The sequence below is a fragment of the Argopecten irradians genome, chromosome 3, assembly GCF_041381155.1.
Source record: "Argopecten irradians isolate NY chromosome 3, Ai_NY, whole genome shotgun sequence".
NCBI lineage: Eukaryota > Metazoa > Mollusca > Bivalvia > Pectinida > Pectinidae > Argopecten > Argopecten irradians.
The window spans coordinates 2905600-2927076 of record NC_091136.1 but is presented as its reverse complement, the minus strand read 5'-3'; the positions used below and the strand labels follow the sequence as shown (position 1 = coordinate 2927076).

The following is a 21477-nucleotide window of genomic DNA, read 5'->3' as shown; positions in this document are numbered from 1 at the left end:
TTCAGAGTGCCAAACAAGAGAAACAATTACTACCCGAGATGAATTGATAGCTAGACACCCTTAGGGAAGAAGTTGATCAAAATAATACCCATAATCCTTCAGGGGAAGGTTACTGTCAAAATGTTTTTGTGCACGCTAACTCTTCTTGGCTGTTAGAGTGCCTTCGGGCCATATAAGGAAAACTACTAATATCTCACCGTAGTTGTCATGATCGTTAGTTCCCTATGGAAACCCGGTATCACCGACAGGAGTGGTGTTGCATAATTGGGAAAGGACAGATACAGGTGCTCCACCGCCGAGCATAAACAATAATTCGTGTTTAATCATTCATATTTATGTCTAATTAACACAACAAATACATATAACATTTGTTGTTGCTTTTATAGCATGTTTAATCCCTTTTTCAAACCATATAGGACATAGTGCCATGGATTGTTTTCCGGGATGCAATTAATAATTTTTCATATTTTTTATCTTAAAGTAAAATTAGTAGCTCAAACATTTTAATGGTGGTACATGGTGTAAAGTAGCTTTTATAACTAAAGAAAAATACTTATTTCTCCTGGTTTTGATAGAGAAAATTACTATTTGTCAGCAGTGGAGCATCTTTAGGTCATTTGAAGACGGTGTCATCTGTATACAGTGTGTTGCGTGCGTGAGTGTGAATGTCTGTATTGTTTGGGAGGTTGCGGTATGTTCGTGTTGTGTTCCTTTGTAATAGTGGGATTCTAGAATTTTTATAGTGCTATCTCACTGAATCATGCTACCAAAGAATCCAAACAATACACCCTATATATGTGTCATATTATACTGACAACGGGCGAACCAGTCGTCCCGCTCCCTTTATGCCGAGCGCTTACGAGGAACTAGAACATTACCACATTTTTTCTATGCTGTATATCGGCCAGGAGACTGAAATCAGAGGCTTCATTTCATGGACCAGGTCTGGAAAATACGAGAATAGTTTAACTGCAAGAGTAACCTCACCCTCGAGCCCAATATGGGGTCATTCATTAACTTATTTATTAATAGTTACTATGTCCTTTTGAAATTTATCTTTGGAAGTAAATTTTCAGCGATGATCATTTTGGGCCTGTCGTTCTACTTTTTTTTTAATTCACGGATACTCTGACAGGGTCAGGATAACTCCCGATAGATAAACTATAGAAAATTCTCTACAAGGGTTATGTGTATATTGGCAAGCTATTAAAATCAAGGAGAGAATGATACAAACAGTTTCCTGGATGTACGATAGGTCTTGGAGTAGATAGAGGTAGAACAATACCATTGAGTGTCTCCGAGAGCGCGTACTGTAAAAAATGACTGGCGGTAACCGAATACGGGCACGACAACTTTGTAGGATGATAGAACTGGTTCCAAAAGTGCCCAGGGATAAGAGAACTATCTTGTAAGTGGATGGGAGGTGTCGACTTTAAAAGTATTTTTCGTTGAGGAATCACTTGAATACCATAAAATACAGAAACAGGGAATATCACAAAATGTCTGACGGACAGCGGGCACGGTAAGCTTCAGTGCAGAATTTGATAAAAAGTATTTCCGAAGAAACTCCGAAAAACAATTTGCTTCATTTTCCGTACCCTCAAACATGCCGGAGGAAGTGATAAAATGATTCTTCAAAACAGCAAGGAATCTAGTAACCATCAAAGGAAATGATATGGTGAATCCAATGGTATATTATTGTGATTCATCTCCGGAAATTACTTTTATTGGCCCCATTGCGCTCTTGGTACCCACGGCGCTTTTATAAACTTTTCTAAGTATGTTTTCCCAAAAGCAGGTTTGGCATCATGCACGTTTGTAGAAAAACTATATTTATTACAAAAAATTGTAAAACTATTTATACGTATAATTGTATATCCTATCGATTCAAGGTATAAGGTAATGTAACTACATTGTAGTTACAAAAATATACCATAATTCCTTCGATTCTTTCTAGCATCAAAATTCATATGATCAGTTAGACTATATAATGCCGTTAAAAAATATTCCATTTTAAGGTTTGCTCTCATTTCATATCGCCTAATATACATCGTGATCATAACAGAAACCCGATTTGGTTAACAAGACAGATGTTTATATTCTATGATGACTTTTAAATAAATGTCAAAAAGTACAAGGCAACGGAATTACATAAATGGTTTATTATTTCAGGACGAGAGTGCGTTTCAAGAAAACGTCATCAACACACAACCATAAGGTCATATGCGTCGTTACAGACGACAAAAGACACATTTAATTGGCCTTCTGTGTTTACGTTTTGTTTCTCTCGGCGATTTTCTATGTTTAGATAATTTACTCAATCCGATTTATCCGCAATGATTAGTTATCATCCGATTCAAAATATCACGAATGGAATTTAATATGATTTTGTTGAGAGAATAAAACAACAACCACATAACTCTCGGATTACTGTGTGGGGGTTATGTTGGAAATTTCTTGAATCTTTCTTTTTTAGTATTTTCGTCACCTGTATATCATGGTTATGGTTTCTCGATTTCGAAATAAAGTGAAACTCGGTTGGGTTGTTGGTAAAGAGGAAAAATCCAATTATCCAGATTTCAGTATAACCATGTAGGTAGTGATACCCTTGCTATCATAATCAACCCGACTTATTTTGCATTATAACCAATTTCAAATTAAGCAGTTTCAAGTGTATATAAAACACAATTGTTATAAACCATTCACTATTTAGAATAATAAAGCTGATAAAAATATCCAAATTATCAAATTAATGGTATTTCGAACATTTTCTGTCAACACCATATAGCCGGTTAATTTCATGGTTTGATATTTTCGCGATTTGGTCTGAAAACAAGAAGATAACAATTTAGCGGTTTTACTTTTTCGCGATCTGGCATTAGAAGTATATATGATTTAGGGTATGAAATAGTCCATATATGTCTAAGTGGAGCACTGCCCTCAGAAAACCACTCGGACAAAATTTTCTATAGTTTTGTGTAGGTTTTCAATTATTTTAAGCGTATGCATGCATTTATATGTTTCAAATGCCCGAAACAAAGTTAACAGCCATTCTAAATATCTACAGTACCGGTCACAAGACGTCAAGTTCATAATTTGTAGACTTGCCCTATAATCATTTTTCGAAAAGGCCCCTGTGTATACAAGATTGAGCCCAGGATAGAATTTAGACCCGGCCACTGATTGGCTGGTTAATTATGAATTTCGAAAGTAGAAATGTTTTTTGAAAGGAAATTATTGCTAGATAACCATGATATGAATTTAGATAATCAGATTGAAATTTAAGTTAGAAATATCAATATTGATAATTAATAAGTAAAAACATTATAATTTCATGATTTTTTTTTCAGTGCCGAATGCACCCAATTTCAAAATGGCTACCCTGGTGAGAGTTTGAGTTGCAGGACCCCTTCTTTTTTTCTATTTATTGTTATGAGAGCATAAACTTTAAGTATAGAACATAGTGGCTCATCGGAATTTAATAGTGTTAGAAGTATATATTGTAACGTTAATACTATGGTCTATGGAAAAACATTTCATTGGTTGTTATCTAAAAGAACACATCAACTGTATGATCTGCAGCATTCAGTTGCTAACTGTACTGTAAGAGTACGTTTATTGCTTGTGTTAGTAATTATATCAGTATGATATTACCTGGGCCCTCGCACTTTTCGGTCACCACCGCCTAATCCAAACTTTAAGCATCAGTTATATTCAACAAGTACTTGTAACGTTAGTGTTTTCTCATCGCAACACCAATTACAATGCCATATCTATATATGGAAATATATAGATGATATCAATTATTCAATAACATTTTGTCAATTAATCATGCTAATTTGAACAACTCTAAATCATTTTTGTCATTTCTATTTTTTTTCAGATATTCAACACATTCAGTAACACGTAAAAGATGCATATTTTTACAGTCGTAAAATCTATATAGATAAAAAATGGTGGAGATAAGACCAATTTTTCAGTTACATTTTATCCATTAATCATGTTTATTTAAACAACTGTAAATCATTTTTTTAATTTTTAATTTGCTTCATTCAGTTATACATAAAAAATGCATATGAGATGAGTTTAGTTAACATGACAATTTTTGCCAATGTCAGTGTTCTATGTTGTTTTTGTACAGAGAACAGCCACGACCGTCACCTCCACAACACCATGTGTCCATGATAACCAACCATTGTATAGCCGCTGGGCTTGGTTTCGTAGTAACGGTATTCCTAGATAACAATAGTGAGGTCCGGAGTCTTCGAAGGGGACAGCTGTAGTTTCTTATCCAAATCACATTATTTCGATCCCTGATCTGATAGTGTCGGTCTATGTTAGTGCTTTCATGAAAAGAAAATGAAATAAGGCCAATATAACCTAAACACATCTTCTGCTGACTTATTGGTGTATTTGAATTCAATTGCATTTCAGGAGATGTTAGATCGTATTTTTATATTTATGCAGGATTCCATTTCATTTTCGATAAAAAGGACATCATAATTTAAATCAATTGCATCGCCATGTACACATTTTCAAAAACAAAATTTCACCTCCTGTCTATAAAAAGTTGCTATTTCCCTAAAAAAACCACCTGTATTGTGCTGGTTTCAGCCTGAGTTAAGATAATTTTGAAAGACAAATTCCATTTCATTTATAATACCTTGTCTTTAAGCATTATGTTTTTGATGATTACCAAGATTTATCCCCTTTTACAAAATCTACAATTGTCTCAAGACATAATAATCCAACTATTACAAATCACAAAGTATTGGGTATTTTGGTTACCACAGTCAAAGTTCTATCATATCTCGGATCTTCATATTCTTGAAGCAAGAAGACTGGTTGGACCGTTGCAAGTATGGTGTATGCGTATTATACATACGGTGTATACATTTAATCCATATGTACGAATTCTTGATTCATTGATTATCATGATTAAATTGGAGTACAGGGACTCGTTTTTGTTTCAGGTCAAACGATCGCCTTTTCGTATGTCCTTTATTTAATGAACAATGATCATCACTCAAAACCAAAATACATAACTTTAATATTCCCCGCTCACATTTTAACACAAAAACTCTACTGCATGGCTGTGACAATTGTGATGAAGAAAAAAATACATATTTATTGCAATGCAATCAGAATATATATCTGAAACTAAAAGATTTTTTTTTAATTTTTCTACTATGATAGGTTGGGGAGATACACTAATAATAATATTCATTCATAATGTAATGTTAATTATTAAAATATTTTGTTGATAATTGTACTATACCGGATTTGTTTGCAGATGGCTAATATAGGTTTTGCCTGTTGCCAAATCCATTTGCTTATTATTTGCAATAAAATTTGTTGAAAAGAAATGAAACGATCGCACAGGCTATTTAGAGAAGTATGTAATTTGTAGCAGCGAAGCCATCCGCCATTCAATGGATTTCTGTTTAATGTTCGAATCCCCAATAGACTAAAGCATGATTTACATTAGCACTGTAAAAAACCCTATTGTTACATTCATTAGGACAGGGAAATCCTGGAAACGTAAGCTGTCAAATACATGGTTATAGTGTGTCCATCCTTTCGAGGTGTTTCCGGAATTCAGCCTCTTTCCTTACACTTGATTTGGTCTGATTGGCGTAGACATCACAATAATGTTCAGAGAGGTCGACCTTGGTGCCACTGAAGGAAAGACATGACTCTCACACCGTAAATATTCCATAAACGGCATTTCCGGTTAATATCGAGAGAGTGTCAGCCGGCTCAGACGCTTAGAACAAATAAAATCTACAGGAATGGTGACTATCGAAACGTCCGCACTTCTCCGGTGCTGACGTGTTACATGCTCTCCAGTATCCATCTAATCTGTGTATTAACGCGTCACCCAAGTGACAGCAAACATCAAGTCTTCTCAACAATGTCTAGAGAATGGGTCATTGGACGTCACAAACGTGTCCCTATAATCGCATTATATGATGCAAAGCGCCATTTTAGAGATGTTAACGGTATGATAGAGTAAAGTATTATATATATGCAATATAACTGATGGCTAGCCTAATTACCGACAGCAAATATGGATTTTAACTCAAAAAGAATTATTTTTGTTTTGCCATATGATATTAGGAAAAAGCTTAATATGGAAGTAAATAGATAAGGCGTTAGGTTAGGATATGTTGTGGTGTAGGTCAGTCGGATGTGACGTATCAATGTCGTTATATTGGGTTAATATATATCATCTGGGGATGGTAGCTGGGATCCTATCATAAAATATTGACAGGGTTCTACAAATAGCTGGGGCCGGTTGCTCGAACGTTCATTAAAGTAATCATTAAATAAAGCATCATTAAGTCTTAATGATTCATTAAATCACTAATGAACAATTAGTTAATCTATCATTAAAACGGCGTTGTTCAAAACGTCATTTAAATGATCATTAACAAATGAAGGTTTAATGAAGGTTTAATGGTTAATGAGCAATTAGAGCTTCATTAAGTGTGGGGATTCCCTCTTCCCATAATGCACGTGTAGTTCCTGGAGCAAGATGGCCAACATCAAACGCCAGAGAGGCAAAAATTTTGATGCCGAAGAGACAATCCTTTTGACGGAACTAGTTGAAAAAAATATTGGGCTGTTAAACTCAAAACTGACTAACACCATCACGAACCAACGGAAACAAACAGTATGGGTTAGCATTGCTGCCCAAGTAAGTTCCCTTGGGAAAAGTGTAAGAACAGTCAAAGATGTAAAAACAAAATGGTCAAACATAACCACTTCTGCTAAAAAGGAGTTTTCGGCTCATAAAATTTATAGCAAGGGGACTGGCGGTGGTCCTGCACCTAAACCCATGGACGCAACCACAGAGAGAGTGGTAGAACTTTTTAAGGATTCACCAAACTTCATCGGTTTAGGGGGCATGGAATCATCAATGCCAACACCTGCCCAAGAAGGTAAGCCAGCGTGTGATACAATGTATGTTAAAAAATATGAAAATGATTGGCAAGATTTTGTTTATTTGTTTGGTTTTTTTTATCAAAAAGGGTTTAAAACGTCTACAAAGTCAATACCCAGTGCCATCTATGAGTGTGAATTCCATGATACTGAGCAGTAGGCCTAAATGTAAATACCATAAGGCCCTCGCAGCCTAGACTAGCACTCATTTGGAAGTTACATTTTAAGTTAAGAAAGCCTACTGATAATGTTTGAAAACAAAAGAGATACTTAGACATCTACATGTTCCATTTCTTTTTCAAAAAAGAGAAGGGAAGCCTATCTTATAGAATAAAAATACCACTAGGCCTAGGCCAAACTTTCAACTGAAACACATTGGTCGTCTGTTTACACGGCGATATTTTTGACCTCTGTACTCCTCTACTGACCAATGGGAGTGCGATTCTATTTATAGCTCAATGAGGCCTAGGCGAAGTAAACATTTCACGAATTTTAAACACCTACCGAATAGTGAATACAGTAGAAATACGCACGCTGATGTCATGACCAGAGAAAAAGTCCTAACAAATCATAATCCTATAAACAAAAAGCCATGCATTAGTATCACTTAGGCTAACAAACTATCGTTTACCAGTACAAATAACAAAACTAGACTAAGCAACAGTTTATGAAACTAACCGTTGGAAAGGAAATCCGAAGTGTTGATATCTCCTGGTCAATCCAAAACACCGTATGTTTTTCCTATTTTTGTCAGTGTCCTTGGCCAAATCCGATATTGTACAATATGACGTGTATCTGGTGATGTCTATTTCAACACAACACAGTCACCAAATATCCAGGGTATTTAATAAATGCCTAAACTTGGCATCTTTCTACTCAGTACGTCAAGTGCGCGACCTTGTCCCGCTTTCGTGATGATGTCGTAATTAATGACGTCACGGTAATGGGGCTGCGCAAGGGATATTTAAGTCTAGTATACACTGCAAAAATTCGATTCGTGAATAAAATGGTACGTATATAGTTCTACGCTAGTTACAATCAAGAATGTGTACCGTTCTGTCTGATATAGAAGTTATGATCTACATTGTACATGATTCGGAAATAAACGAGCACCTGCTGGCCTATTCAGTTATTTCGTAATATATTGGAGGGTTCTACAAATGGTTTATGTTTTTCTTAACTTTTTATTTGTAATCTGAAATAAACATGATGTGCATGTTATATATCAAAATATTGATTATAGCTAATTTTAACAATCCATTTAATCGACAAAGGAGGGGTATAAATTCGGGCCGTTTTACAGCCACTCAGTGATAAGCGAAATTTTTTACATGAAAATATAAGACTGTGTATTAATGTTAATGAAAACAATTGATTTTATCTTTTCCTTACCAAACATTAAGCGTAAGAGTTGAAATAATATATTTGCATTTTTTCTCACAAATCATGAGCTTGTGAATTTCAATTGAGACAACAGCTGAAAACTTGAAGAAGTAGGTCACAGTGACCTTGTTAGAAATTTGTTGTGCTTTGGTATTAAAAATGTTATTGATGATGTTTTGAAAAGAATTGATTTTCCAGCCATTTGAGATTGAGTTTGATGTTTAGCACATGCTGATTGGATAAGATCGGCTTAAGTTGATTGCATCCTAATTCACATGGGCTGGTTCACGGGGATACATTAGGTTATATTAAACGAATGATATTGTCTGTGAGCTAAGTATCTTCTGAATGTTAGAGGGTTTGAAGCAGGTTCTTAGAATACTTGTGTTCGAATTATAAGGTATATCAAGGAACTTATATCGTAAAAGGCGACATAATTTGGAATTTTTACATGAAAGATGCCTACATCAGTCACAGTCCGGGTAGAGTGATACCTACTTGGTCTGTTTGTTCGGTATAATAAACCATTTATTGTATTTTATTGATTGGTATAAAAACCGCATAAACTCACATTTCCCTCGGACTTTGACCTTGGAAAATATTACTATCTTTGGCCAATAAATTTTCATATACTAGTACAGTAAAATGCAATAAATGCATACTATGTGAATTGAGTTATAAGGAAGAAAGTGATTAAAGCATCGAGTGTATGACATTAAATGTACTTTGTATGTAATTATGAAATGATTGTTTTTCTTTATCTTTATGAAACTGTCTGTGTAACGAGGAGGTAGTGACTTTTAAATAAACAAATAAAATCGTTTTGTGATATTAACATTGACATAATATTCTATTCATAAAATTGTGATTAGCAAAATGTTTAATTACTGACAACTGGATTATTGTAAAGCAAACCCACGTCATTAACTGGCCTTATCGTGACCAACTTGATATGACATAAACAAACTTCCTTTGATGAAGAGTAGAGAAAACAAACATCCAATCATTGAGTGACTATTAAATCGACCTCAAAGTTCCCAGTTAACTGTTTTGGGAAAGCAGTACTTTGACCAGTACTAAAATTATTCTGTAAAGATTTCTATGTTTTATTTCTTAGATCTTTGTCAGGAACGTTTGATATTTGTGTGATTGTATTGGTATGTTATAGAGGAATAATGCGATCCTAATTACACTTTAATGAATCTCCCCCAAAGAAACCACTCTAAGTCGCCTTTACATGACGCCCATGGGACTCCCCAGTTCATCAAAAGGACAAAAAAGAAATCATCTTTTGACAAAACACAATTTCTCGGTGAAATATATCCTAATAACGAATTTGTTTATACACATTAATTTAAAGTTCAACACAGCAACCGTATTTAGAGAGAAGAGATAAAGTTATGTTGTAATCCTTCTATTAGAATTGAAATAAAAAAGAACAAAAAAAACATAAGAGCGTTTAAAGGTCACCTCTCGCCCTATTAATCTATGACCGTATTCGCTTACTCATCTTCAGAAGGTGATCCTCATCTAGCGAAGTATCTAGATCAAATTCTGAAACGTTTTAAAGATATTGTCTTCTTTGTCAAGGTCTCTTATTACTTTTTCAATATAAATTACGAATCTTCTAACTCTATTCTTAATCATTCGCAAGGAAGATGGCAGTTTATATTGTAAATGTGATTGAATTAATAATTGTGTATAATATAAATGGATGCTTATTGAATTATACTATTTTTTTTAACAGAAGTAGGACTTACATATTGCATAACAAACGTAGAATATGGATATTTCAACTTGAATTTCGAATTGTATATCGGAAGTAAAACAAACCGTACATAGAATTTATATTACTGTATAACATAAATACTTGTTGTGTAGATGTTTTTGTTGTTGTTATTTTCGAGGTTTTCCACGAGTTATATGTTATGTGTATTGGGGTCAACCACGAATATTTCAATCCGCTTACATACTGTAAAATCATTTATTTTCGGTGGGCTCAGTTTTCGTGGATAATAGCTTTTCAAAACTTCTTTGATATTTTTATACATTCATTGAAAATAGCAATTTCCTTCGGGACGTAAATTTGTTGATTTTGACAAAAAAAAAAAAAAAAATAAAAAAACCAATAAACAAAAAAAAACCCGGAATCCACGAAAGTTAGACCTCCACGAAAAATAATTATTTCAAAGCATCTTATACTTGTTTTGTTACAGATTTAGGTTCTGGTATGCATGACTGTTTCAAAAGTGCCTTTGGTCCATTTTCACAAACATTCCTTAACTTTCAGGAATTCGTAAGTAAAACATATTTAAGGAAGACACTGTAACTGCTGTAATGCTTTTCTACGGGGAATTTTAAGTTAAGGAACTATTAGTACTTAATGTTAAATAACATTCGTGAAACTGGGTCTTGAATTGCAGTATAGTCTATAATTGTTGATATAGCTTGTCTAATATTAAGTTTACAAAACACAAACAACAATCAATAATTGGAAAATATTCTTATTATGATATTGCACATCAACACAAAATCCCATTAATCAAAAATCCTCACAAAAAAAGTTTGTTTTCAGCATTCACACAGCATTAACTTCCATGCAATCACTGGCAGACACATCGTCGTAAAATTCAAACGTTATTGACAGAAGTCAACCGTTTGAATAATATTTATAATGTTAATCTCTTGAAATAATCGTTATTTATAATCATTCAGCCGTTTAGATTTTCACAACTGGTGATTTCTGAATCACAGGATGCACATACACAATGTGTGGCGTCGTAGACAGTAAAGGTGGGGTCTGGATGGAGGGGGTGACAGTGTGTGAGAGTCAAGGTTCTCTTCTTCACACCCCCATACGTACACACGGAATGATTACTTATCTTGTAAGGAATACGGTAGTCAGGAATCTGAAATTAAAATATAGATGATTATCAATAGAATTTAAAAAAAATATGGATATATATGATAATGCTGTATCAAAACGACACGAGTAAAGTACAATATACCGGTGATTAGTCACAATTTCCGCTTATCATGACATATTTTAAAATAAATTCTGTGACGTCACCATTACCGTAAGGTGGGATTGATCGACAGTAAATCGAACTTAATCAAAGACGGTTTGATATCTCAAAAAATTCGTTTCTATTTGTGAATTCTATTTTTTCTCTGGCATTCAAGAGAAATCGTGAACGTTTTGATCCGGCAATACAATAAATTATATAATACAATGAACTCAATTGTGATTAATTTTATATTTTATGGCTCTTTATTCAATATGGCGTATGTCCATGTATGGTTATAAGTCACATGCACTCTCTCATCATTAACAGGACCATAACCGTTACAGAAACGCACTTCGTAAGGTTGTCGACATGTACAGAATATAATAAATGCTTGAGGTGACTAACTTGACATTATAAAAGTACACATTGCATAATACAGGAAAAAAACATGTTGAACATCATATATAATTTTCTAAAGTGCAATATTTTAAAAATTCCCCATTAATAAAACATCAAATACTATCATTAAACAATGAAACAGTAAACTTAAAGTAGTTACATAACTATCTCCCATACATATACGGGTATATAATTAGTTTATCACGTGTACCTGTGCTGTATGAAGCTTCATTACATGGTTACCCATGCAATAAAGCCACATTGTGTGAGTATGCCATCTAATTAAAAAAGTATGTTACGTCGTTGCTTCAACATATGGCTGACTCCCCGCCAATAACTCAGGATTACCAGTATCAACATTTAGACAAGTTGTGACAGTTTGGTGTATTTTCTATGCTTTAGAATTTTTCAAATAAAACGTTAAAGGCCCACTACCTTTCCGAAACAAAAACATCTTAAAAACAGCATTAACATCAGAAAATGTGTATTGATGGCCTAAGATGAGGATACAAACAAAAACCAAAACAAAAAAAAAAAAAAACGCACAAAAAAAAAAAAAAAAAAAAACCGCAAGTTTCCCTCCGTAGTCTATATGCTAACAGTGAAGATTCATTTCGCTGTTTTGCCGTCTGGCGCAGTGATTGTCAACTGAAATGACGGCGTGAAACTTAAGACGACCACGTTATGAAAATAAACATTTCCATTTAAAAAAAGGCCGTTTCGGAAAGGTAGTGGGCCTTTAATAGTTTTTGTTTACCATTCTGGAAAATATTTTATTTGAAAAATTGGGAAATTGCAAAAATAATGGACATATATGGGAGAAAATTACTATTTGATATGAGGATATAAAGAAGGAGAGATTTTTACCCTCGAGATTACAAACTTTATAATATTTACAGTTTGCACTGATGGACTCGATAACCATGCTTTCTAGTATTATCATTATCAGTGTATAATGATAGCACAACACGTGCGGCGATTCTATTATTACAGGAATAGTCGCAGGCATAACAACATGGGGTCATGACCCCACTTTTGGTGGGAACATATGAATGAATCTATTCCGATCAGCTGTTTAATCGAATGAGATGACGATGACGGGAAAGAAAAAATATCGGTATTTTAATGAATAATATTCAACTGTCGCGAGAATAAATAGTATTAATTTGCGTGAAAAAATAAGGAATAGATTTTGATTTTGTTATGGTTATGAGGGTATAATGATAATAGAGCCCGTGTAAATTTTATGTAAACCGCAAAAAGTCAAATCGTAAAAAGTATTTTAATTTCACGTTTTTAGATAAAATCGCAAAAAAATACACACAAGAAACAGGAGAAAAAAACACCAAAAAAATAATTAATTAAAACACAAAAAATCACAAACAAAAAAATAACTCGCATGAATGACCAGTTATACGGTATTAGAGAATAAAGAAATGTTACCTCGCTGGAATCACAGCGACCCCAACAGGACTGCACCGAAATCATATCCCTACAATAAAGTTCTATGCCACTAGATGTCCTAAATGGTTTATTAGCAAACATTATGAAATCTCTTTCATAACATATGGAAACGTGTCCCATTCCTTCTCCTCCGTTTCCTATGCACAGGGATAGAAATGACATTACGAGCATCACAGGAAAACATCCCCAAAGGGACACCATCTTTTGCCACCAAACTGCAACAAAACAAATATGGAAAGATATAGGACTTGAGATGAATGAGACTGTTGTCTATTTATATATATATGTTCGATACAAAATATCCTAAAAAGGGGATAACGTTCCTGTAAAGAAAGGTGAATTAGTCTGTTAGATTCTGCGTTACGTAATTAACTGTATTAGCACCATCTAGTGGCGAGTGTCTATATTAATCTGAAGATGGCGGCGGCTGGAGCAGTAAATAGACAAATTACACAGTAAATGGTGGGTAAATGAGAAAATTTGGTCCGCACAGTTTCAGACATAGCAATCGCCTAACACATTCACGGTAGATGTCGGAGTTTGCCTGGACGAACTCACCAGAAACTAGTTTCCTACACTCTGTGCTTAAATAATGAATCCCCTTTTCATGGACAAATAAAAATAACAATTTAGTACATGTGTATGTTCCAATAACTTCCTGTAATCAACGGCATCATCGTCAAATAAGCCTTAATATACGAATGGAAGATATGGAATTATCCGTTCTTGTGAAATAATTTATATTTCCCTAAAGTCGGATTTATATCGCTGATATTTCATTTTTTAACGAATAAAATTCAATGTTCAATTATAATTTCCACATTTTTGGGGTAGAGAGAAACTATTATCGATACGAGAATATGCCGGTTCTACGTATGGTACCGGTATGACAACTCGTCCTCTCAATCCAGATATACAAAGAAAAAAAAAAAGGAAAAAAATCAGTAATATTTGCCATTTCCCGATCAAACATCTTAACAACCTTGCAATTGTGTTTGGGAAACAAAAGGGTAATTGACCCAAAATTTTAATAAAAGCAGGGAAGGCCTATTAATTATAACTAAGATTTGGTTTTGCAGTCTATAATTTCATATTGTACTAGTGTGCAATATCAGATTGTCTGCAATGCTTTGGCATCAATATAAACCATAAAATCCATAAAAGGTTGTTTAATATTAGAATTCACTTATTTATTGTATAAAGATTATAAGGTTCAATTTGTACATATATTCTGTACATTTTATAGAGAATACAGAAGTTGATATGTTAAAAGAATTGAAAACAGATTGCAAACATGTCTTATACTGTTCTTCATACTCGGGCTACCTGCGAAAATTGTACGTGCATATCAGCCACTAAAATTGCCAATCATCTATTATTTAAATGCCTATTTTTATTCTTGATTTCTAAGAAGTTGGATCTTAAAACATATTCTGATACGACATTTAACCCTTATATACACATCCAGTGCCCAGTCAGTATTTGCAGTGAAGATAAGAATCCTGAGCAGTGTAGTTTCTGCCGTCGCCCTGCTTCCAATAGGCTAAACAATGGCATCGCTGACAATTAACAGGCACGCCAAGGACACCATTTATCTTTGACTCGGAACACGATCGGTGGTGCAGACAAATGGAATATTATTTAAATCAAATTATACATGACTGATTTCTTCAATCCTGTAGAATGTTATCTTGTAGAAGTGATGGGCTCGTTGCATATCTATGACCGAGACACACATTAATGTATCTTCGGATTACTGCTTCATAAGGAGACCGCTTCTTATTTGGCTCTAATGGTTCAACCTTGCCCCATCTATCATCGTTTTTCTCTTCTCCTCAGATTGTTTTACTCTGCTTTACTTTGTATCTCATAATTAACAGAACTACAGCGTACTTCTCATTTGTTATCTGTTCACGCTCATTATAGTTAGTGTTTAGGGCATTTCTTTTGTTGCAATGTATTTCATATTCACCTTTCATATTTCTTTAATGGTTTATCAATTATCGGTTCGTTAGGGAAACTTTGTTAAACGCATATATCAGGACAGAAGCCAAAGATACCCTAATTAACTCTGACGCAGTTACAGAAGGAAAGGCGGCGGATCGACCTTCAATTATCAATTTAATGTGTTTTGTCACAGTAGAAAATAATAAATATAACATTATGCTGCGAATTTTAAGTTCGTCTCGGATTGATCAGAATGTAGTTTTTCCTTGCTTTAATCAATAAAGTTATTGTATTGCAATAAGAACATGGCGTCATCAATTTCCATTTTCGAAACTCTATGATATGTGACATTTACTATGTGACATTTGCTACAAACAATTACCATGTCTTATGTATACAAAATTGCGTTCATTTATAAATGGATTACACTTTCATTTCAGCATCAATATTTATGTAACCAAATTAGTTCTGAAAGGGACTTGACACGTAGTGACATGCTCGTCCATGTGAAGTTTCCTCGCATCTTATTAATTCAAAATTACTGCATAATCTGTTGGCGGATATTTTTTTTTCTAAAATGTATTTATGTTGCATCACCAGACTGTTATGAATATTGTCAACAGTGTTAATGTTCTGTTTTGATTTTGAATCAATTGTATACTCTTAAGTGTACAATATGCTTAATGATAAGGCATCTAATCCTTATATTTACAGTTTTTCAAGTAAATGAATATTATTTATTTTTATTGAAATTCCAATGTTTTTTTTTCTTTCTCGTCATCGTCAACGAATTCGATTGAACAGCTGATTGGAATCGAGTCATTCATATGTTCCGCCAAAAGTGGGGTCATGACCCCACGTTGCTACGCCATCGACTATTCACGTAACAATAGAATCGCCGTACACTGATAATGATAATACTAGAAAGCATGGTTATTGAGTCAATGTCCGTGCAAACTGTAAAAATTAACTGATAACATACACAATAGTTCATCATGATTGTATTAAAAAGGGAAAACCCTCTCATGTCGGGAATCCTTTGTTTATTACACACTTTATGCATATCCACAAGCAAACTAATTACTAGAAGCCGTAAATGTACGTGCAGACTTCAGTAAATAAATGTCTGCAAATAAACCTTTTGGCGTTGTCTCCTTGTGAAAACATTGATTAAAAATAGAGAGTTTGGAATCTAATTAATATTTAAAATTGAAATGTCAGAATTCAAAATAAAATAGGGATTTTACGTCAGTTAGATTTTAGAATGACTACTGAATTGCTTGCCCTTCAATGTTTCTTCTTTTCATACGGTGACAAGCAGATTCTAAAATATACTAATATCTCAACAATAGGAGTTTGTCGTACGTTTTTTGCTCGATCATTTCCTTTTAAAAACAAATGATTTTGTCAGTTATTAAAAAAATTCAAACAAGTCTGCTTTATAGTCACAGACGATGTTTAGACGAATTTCAAAAGATATAAATTCACAAAATTTAGTTTGTAAAGTTTTCATCCTTGCAATCAAAAATAATTAGTGTTATATATATATATTTCTTTCTGTCTAAAAGAATTTATTCACATGTTTTACATCTTTTTATCTCGTTGTATTGAGATTAAAACACTAAGATCAAATACCCAGAGGTGACTCCACGTGCAATTTAATCAATGAATACCTTCTCAAAGCAATCAACTGTAACAACATGGTAGCATGAAAAATCAATTAAAAAATTAACGGCATATATGAAGGGTTGTTAATAGTAGGCGTATTAATTTCATTTGAAAAGTAGTTCTATGTACATAAGAATTCCACTATTGTTTGAAGTGGGTGTTATCCCTTACGTTTCTATAAATATACACTAAATAAATAACTATTGATTACAATCACATGGTGACAAACACGGGGGACATTTGATTAGTATAGTAAAACCTAATTAGTCGAAGAGGATGGGTCAGGAAAAGCGAGATTCATGGGGACTTTGAATCCATGTATCAAGGAAACCTAAGCTGAATAAATACATCCGGTGTATGGAAATATCGGTCATACTCAGAAAACTGAACATACAAATATACTTAGAAATAAAAAATAATGTTATTCATTGTTTCTTGATGAATACCAGTTATATTTCATTGAGGGAGATGGAAACTTTGATATTTTTACAACTGCAAAGCACGAGTGAAATATCATTTTTTTCTTGAGATAAAATGTTTATGGTGTTGGTCAGAAAATAATGAATATTCTATCTATTTCATTTTTTCTCACTTCCATTTACAGAAGACAATCACTATTAATTCCGCCAAAGTTACTCCGCCATTGTATTGTAGAGTTTTTTGCCCTTGCGATAATTAAGTGTTGTTTTTTGGGGTTTTTATTTTTTTTAGCATAACGTCATATTCTTACACAAAAAATTTGAAGTCATTTTCGCACACAAACTACTGAGGTAACAATCAAATCGATATTTTTATTGTCAATGTTGTATTCCGATTTGTCAAAGCAAGTGAAAATATCAAAATCGATATTTTCAGTGGAGTGAAGTATATCGCTTTAATGTTCAACGTAAAACCTTATATTTCACTGCGAAAATATGATAAATATATATATTATGAATAAAAAAAGGATGGCAAAAGTTCATGGTTGCAATTTTCATCTCACAACACTGATGTTGAAGATGGAATCATTTATTTCAGATACGCGCGGACATGTTGTGTACGTCATGTTTATCGTTAGTCACACGGGAAAGACGCATTCAGAAAGACCTTACATCATGATTACAAAATCTATGAAGACAATATCTGTAAGGATCAAGGTCATTATGTAGGACATAATCTGTGAAGTCGTATATAAACGGTTCAGACAGAGAGAAATCTTAAGATGCTTCACAGGATTATGATCCACTTATTGCAATAGAAAATCTAGAGAAAAAACTTACTTGCATACAAAATATATATTTCAATTTCAGAAATTTAGAAATTAAAACAGAAGAAGCATTTATAAGGGGAGAGGCGATCACTGAAGAGTTTACACTCTGTTTAGACTTGTGATATTTTTCATACCTATATATCACTTCTTAAGTATAGTCGGACATTCCTAAGTTGATAAAAAGTGTGTAATCATCAGGCCTAACTTATACCATGTATAACTATTGACTCAGCTAATGTAAAATGTTGTCAATCATTTCAACTGTCATTTTTAACAGACATTCGGAGGGCTGAGAATTAAATGGTCCTAGAAACTGAAAAGTGTATCTGCATGGCCATTTTTGCAACATCAGTCTTGGTCCAAACTCAACGTTCAACACTTATATTCGAATACATGGGAACTAAACTGCTTCTTCCCAGGTTTGCAATTCAGCATTGAATTGTTGAAGTACAACTTGTGCTCAATAAGTCAAACCACACAGTGCACTCCCCTTGAATTTGGCAAGGTTTGTGCAATAAAACTGGAGAATGTCCTAGAAATCCCATTATCTAAGTGTTATACTTCATTAAGTCTTTTTATTTGTCATTCTTAACCGCATGTTTTTTCGTCCGCATCAGCTTTAAGGCGGAATTTATGGCCTGTGTGTACTTTATTTCATTTTTATTTGGAAGCAGATATCTAAATCGTTTTCCCGGACCCATTTAATACAGTTTTGTGTTTTCTACCTCTCTTGCCATGCTTATAACACAAGCGCGTCCAATTACAGGCTTAAACACAAGCTGGCAGTGCCATCGACTGTAAACTCTGAAGACCACCCGTATGAAACGTTTTTTTTATATTTTTTTAAGGGATTGATTTTGTTCATTAATGGTAGCAGAGTACTTCTGTTTGAGCGGTTTTATGTTCACACAGACTTGCTTGTAATACCTACTGATACAACTAGCTCCCATATCACCGCATTAGACTGCGACACTATCTATAGCTAGAATGAACATAGCAGAACATCAAATACGCAATGGTACGCACTTTCAAACTTGTTTAAAATTATGCTAATGCCGGTATAAAAAAAGTTTTAAACATACATTTTTGTGTATTTTTATATAAATTTAAATATTTAGTATGTGTTATTGATTCTAAATACAATTATGCATTAGTTTTTCTGACATAGTCTTTTTTATATAAAGAAATCTAGAAATTTTAAATTTTGAAAATGAAGTCAAAATTGCTATTGTTTCAGTAAAGTCATTTGTCATATTCCGTTGTTATATTTTTGAATTGTCGAGTGAAGTCGCCATACTGAACTCAGTAAATTACTCTTGAAGAAGACGGGGACATTTTACTGATTGTTATATGATGTCATTTCAAAAATCAGGTCTGGGAAATCAGCGCGTTATATATAGCTGAGCTGCACATGAAAATTTACATTTTTTTTTAAAAAATCATAGCAATGGTAATTTGATGAATCAGACTTTCATAAATAAAAAAAATATGTATTTGCTTGCCAGGTACGTACCAATGACTCGATACACACATAGTTTTTTATTGGCTGTTCTGCCCATTGTCAGTATAATGTGACCGTGTACCGTGTGTTTGTTCCGTGTCACTAGCAGTATGCTCCAGTGAGCTAGCACTATAAAAAGGACAAGAGTCCAACTTTTACAAAGAGACACAACACTATTACACTGACAACTCCCCAAAACACTCATGCACGTCACACACGCATGCCACCACATACACGGAATAGCGTCCTTTAATTATGATGCTAATCTCATCAGCCAACAAATATCGCCTCCACTCTTTGCCGCCAAATGGCACTGACCGTATCTTTAAAAAATCTTGTTCCTATTTGCATGCCAAGGTTCATACTAACGATGCTATTGTTAAGGAACTCCTGCTTTACTATTTGCCTACCACAATAGTGATCATATTGCAAAATTATCCTGCAGGATTCAATCATAACATATTACTTCTTGCCTGAATATCTCTTTTTTAAATCATGTCTAATCTCAGACAATTTTCAATTAAATAATGAACAGAATTTCCTTATACCGTGTGCGGTTTTTTATGTAGAAGATTCCAGCTCGATTTACCAGTCAGGCGTTGTTAATAAGGAATGATATGCTCACCATCCATAAACAAATTTGTATTAAATAAGGTAGTGACGTTGTTTTTTTTTCATTTTACTTTAAAATATTTATGTTTTAGATGCCTTTAGAACAGAGAATTGCTTGTGGAATCACTCAAGTTGTAGCGTCGCTGTCGTCGTTGTTGAAATGTTTTGTTTTTCTCTGCCAAATTGGCATTTTTTTACTGACTTTGTATAAGATGATCATGGGGATAGAAGACATTTAGAAATAGAAAACCCACGATCTTGAGAATTTCAAGGGGCTTGGTGGACAATTGATGGATTTGAGAGCCAAAACCATACTTAGTCCTTTCATAGATTAAGGTTTTTATGCAAGTGTTGAAATGTAATTATCCATAACATCTTACTTTGATTTACTAATGACACAGGGTTGTAAGTGTTGTTAAGGAGATGGACAATCATTTTTATGGAAATAAATATGGTATTTTGATGATTCCATGACGCTCCAATTGCACAAAATGTAGCACTTATCGTGATTTATTAATGTTTTGTTGTACTTGTTGAGATGTTGTTATCCTCGATAACCGATATTTATCTAATGATATAATAGGTTTTAGAAGTGTATGAACAAACATAAAAGTAGGGAAAGAATATCGATACTTCGAGTAGTGCAAGGGGCAAGTTAACTGATTAAGATTTGGTTGTAAGTGTTAAATTGTTGCTTGCATGTCTTAACATTCCACATTCTGCACTGATACCAGATATTGGTAGTGTAGTTGCAGGCCTGGTCAGGCATGCTTGTTATGGAAATACATAGTTATAGAGAATTTACAAGACAACTGATAGGCCAAAATACACTTTAGCTTAGAGCTAAAATTAGAGATACAAATAACATAAGTCCAAAAAATATATCTGTTTAGGGTTACATTGGCAAAAACATAGGGTCGGTAGGTAGGATGATTTTTGTTTTGTAGTCTTAAACTCTAAAATAATGGCCGGAAAACTGAGATCGAAATCCCGACTTTTAATTTTCTTCGTAGAAAAAAAAGGGGGGGGGGGATCGGGTCGGGGGTCAAAAATTAGGGTCGGTTGGGTAACCCTTAATAGAAATGTTATTTTTTGGCCTAATAAAGACCTTGCTAGTAATGATGGTCAGAGCCAAGCTTTGCTGTTCTCAAGTAGCTCTGGTTTATTTATCGATGATCAGTGATCAATACATATACATGTGCAATGATAACTCATTAATATGCATCTAATTGATATGTATATCCATACAAATTTACATAGGTATGCTGAAGAATTCATGTTACAAACGAGTCAGAACCCTT

General features: G+C 33.8%; 1 protein-coding gene across 1 annotated transcript; it reads left to right on the top strand.

The window, feature by feature from the left end:
- Positions 1-6538: 6538 nt before the first annotated feature.
- On the top strand, positions 6539-9477 carry LOC138317152 (myb/SANT-like DNA-binding domain-containing protein 4). The gene is made up of 2 exons (XM_069258711.1): positions 6539-6944; positions 9446-9477. Exons 1-2 carry the CDS (start codon positions 6539-6541, stop codon positions 9475-9477), a joined length of 438 nt encoding a protein of 145 aa, XP_069114812.1.
- Positions 9478-21477: the final 12000 nt, after the last annotated feature.

Coding starts and splice junctions, on each gene's coding strand:
- LOC138317152 (XM_069258711.1), top strand. CDS start 6,539: ATGGCCAACATCAAACGCCAGAGAGGCAAAAATTTTGATGCCGAAGAG. Junction 6,945..9,445: donor GCCAACACCTGCCCAAGAAG/GTAAGCCAGCGT, acceptor TTTATTTCTTAG/ATCTTTGTCAGGAACGTTTG.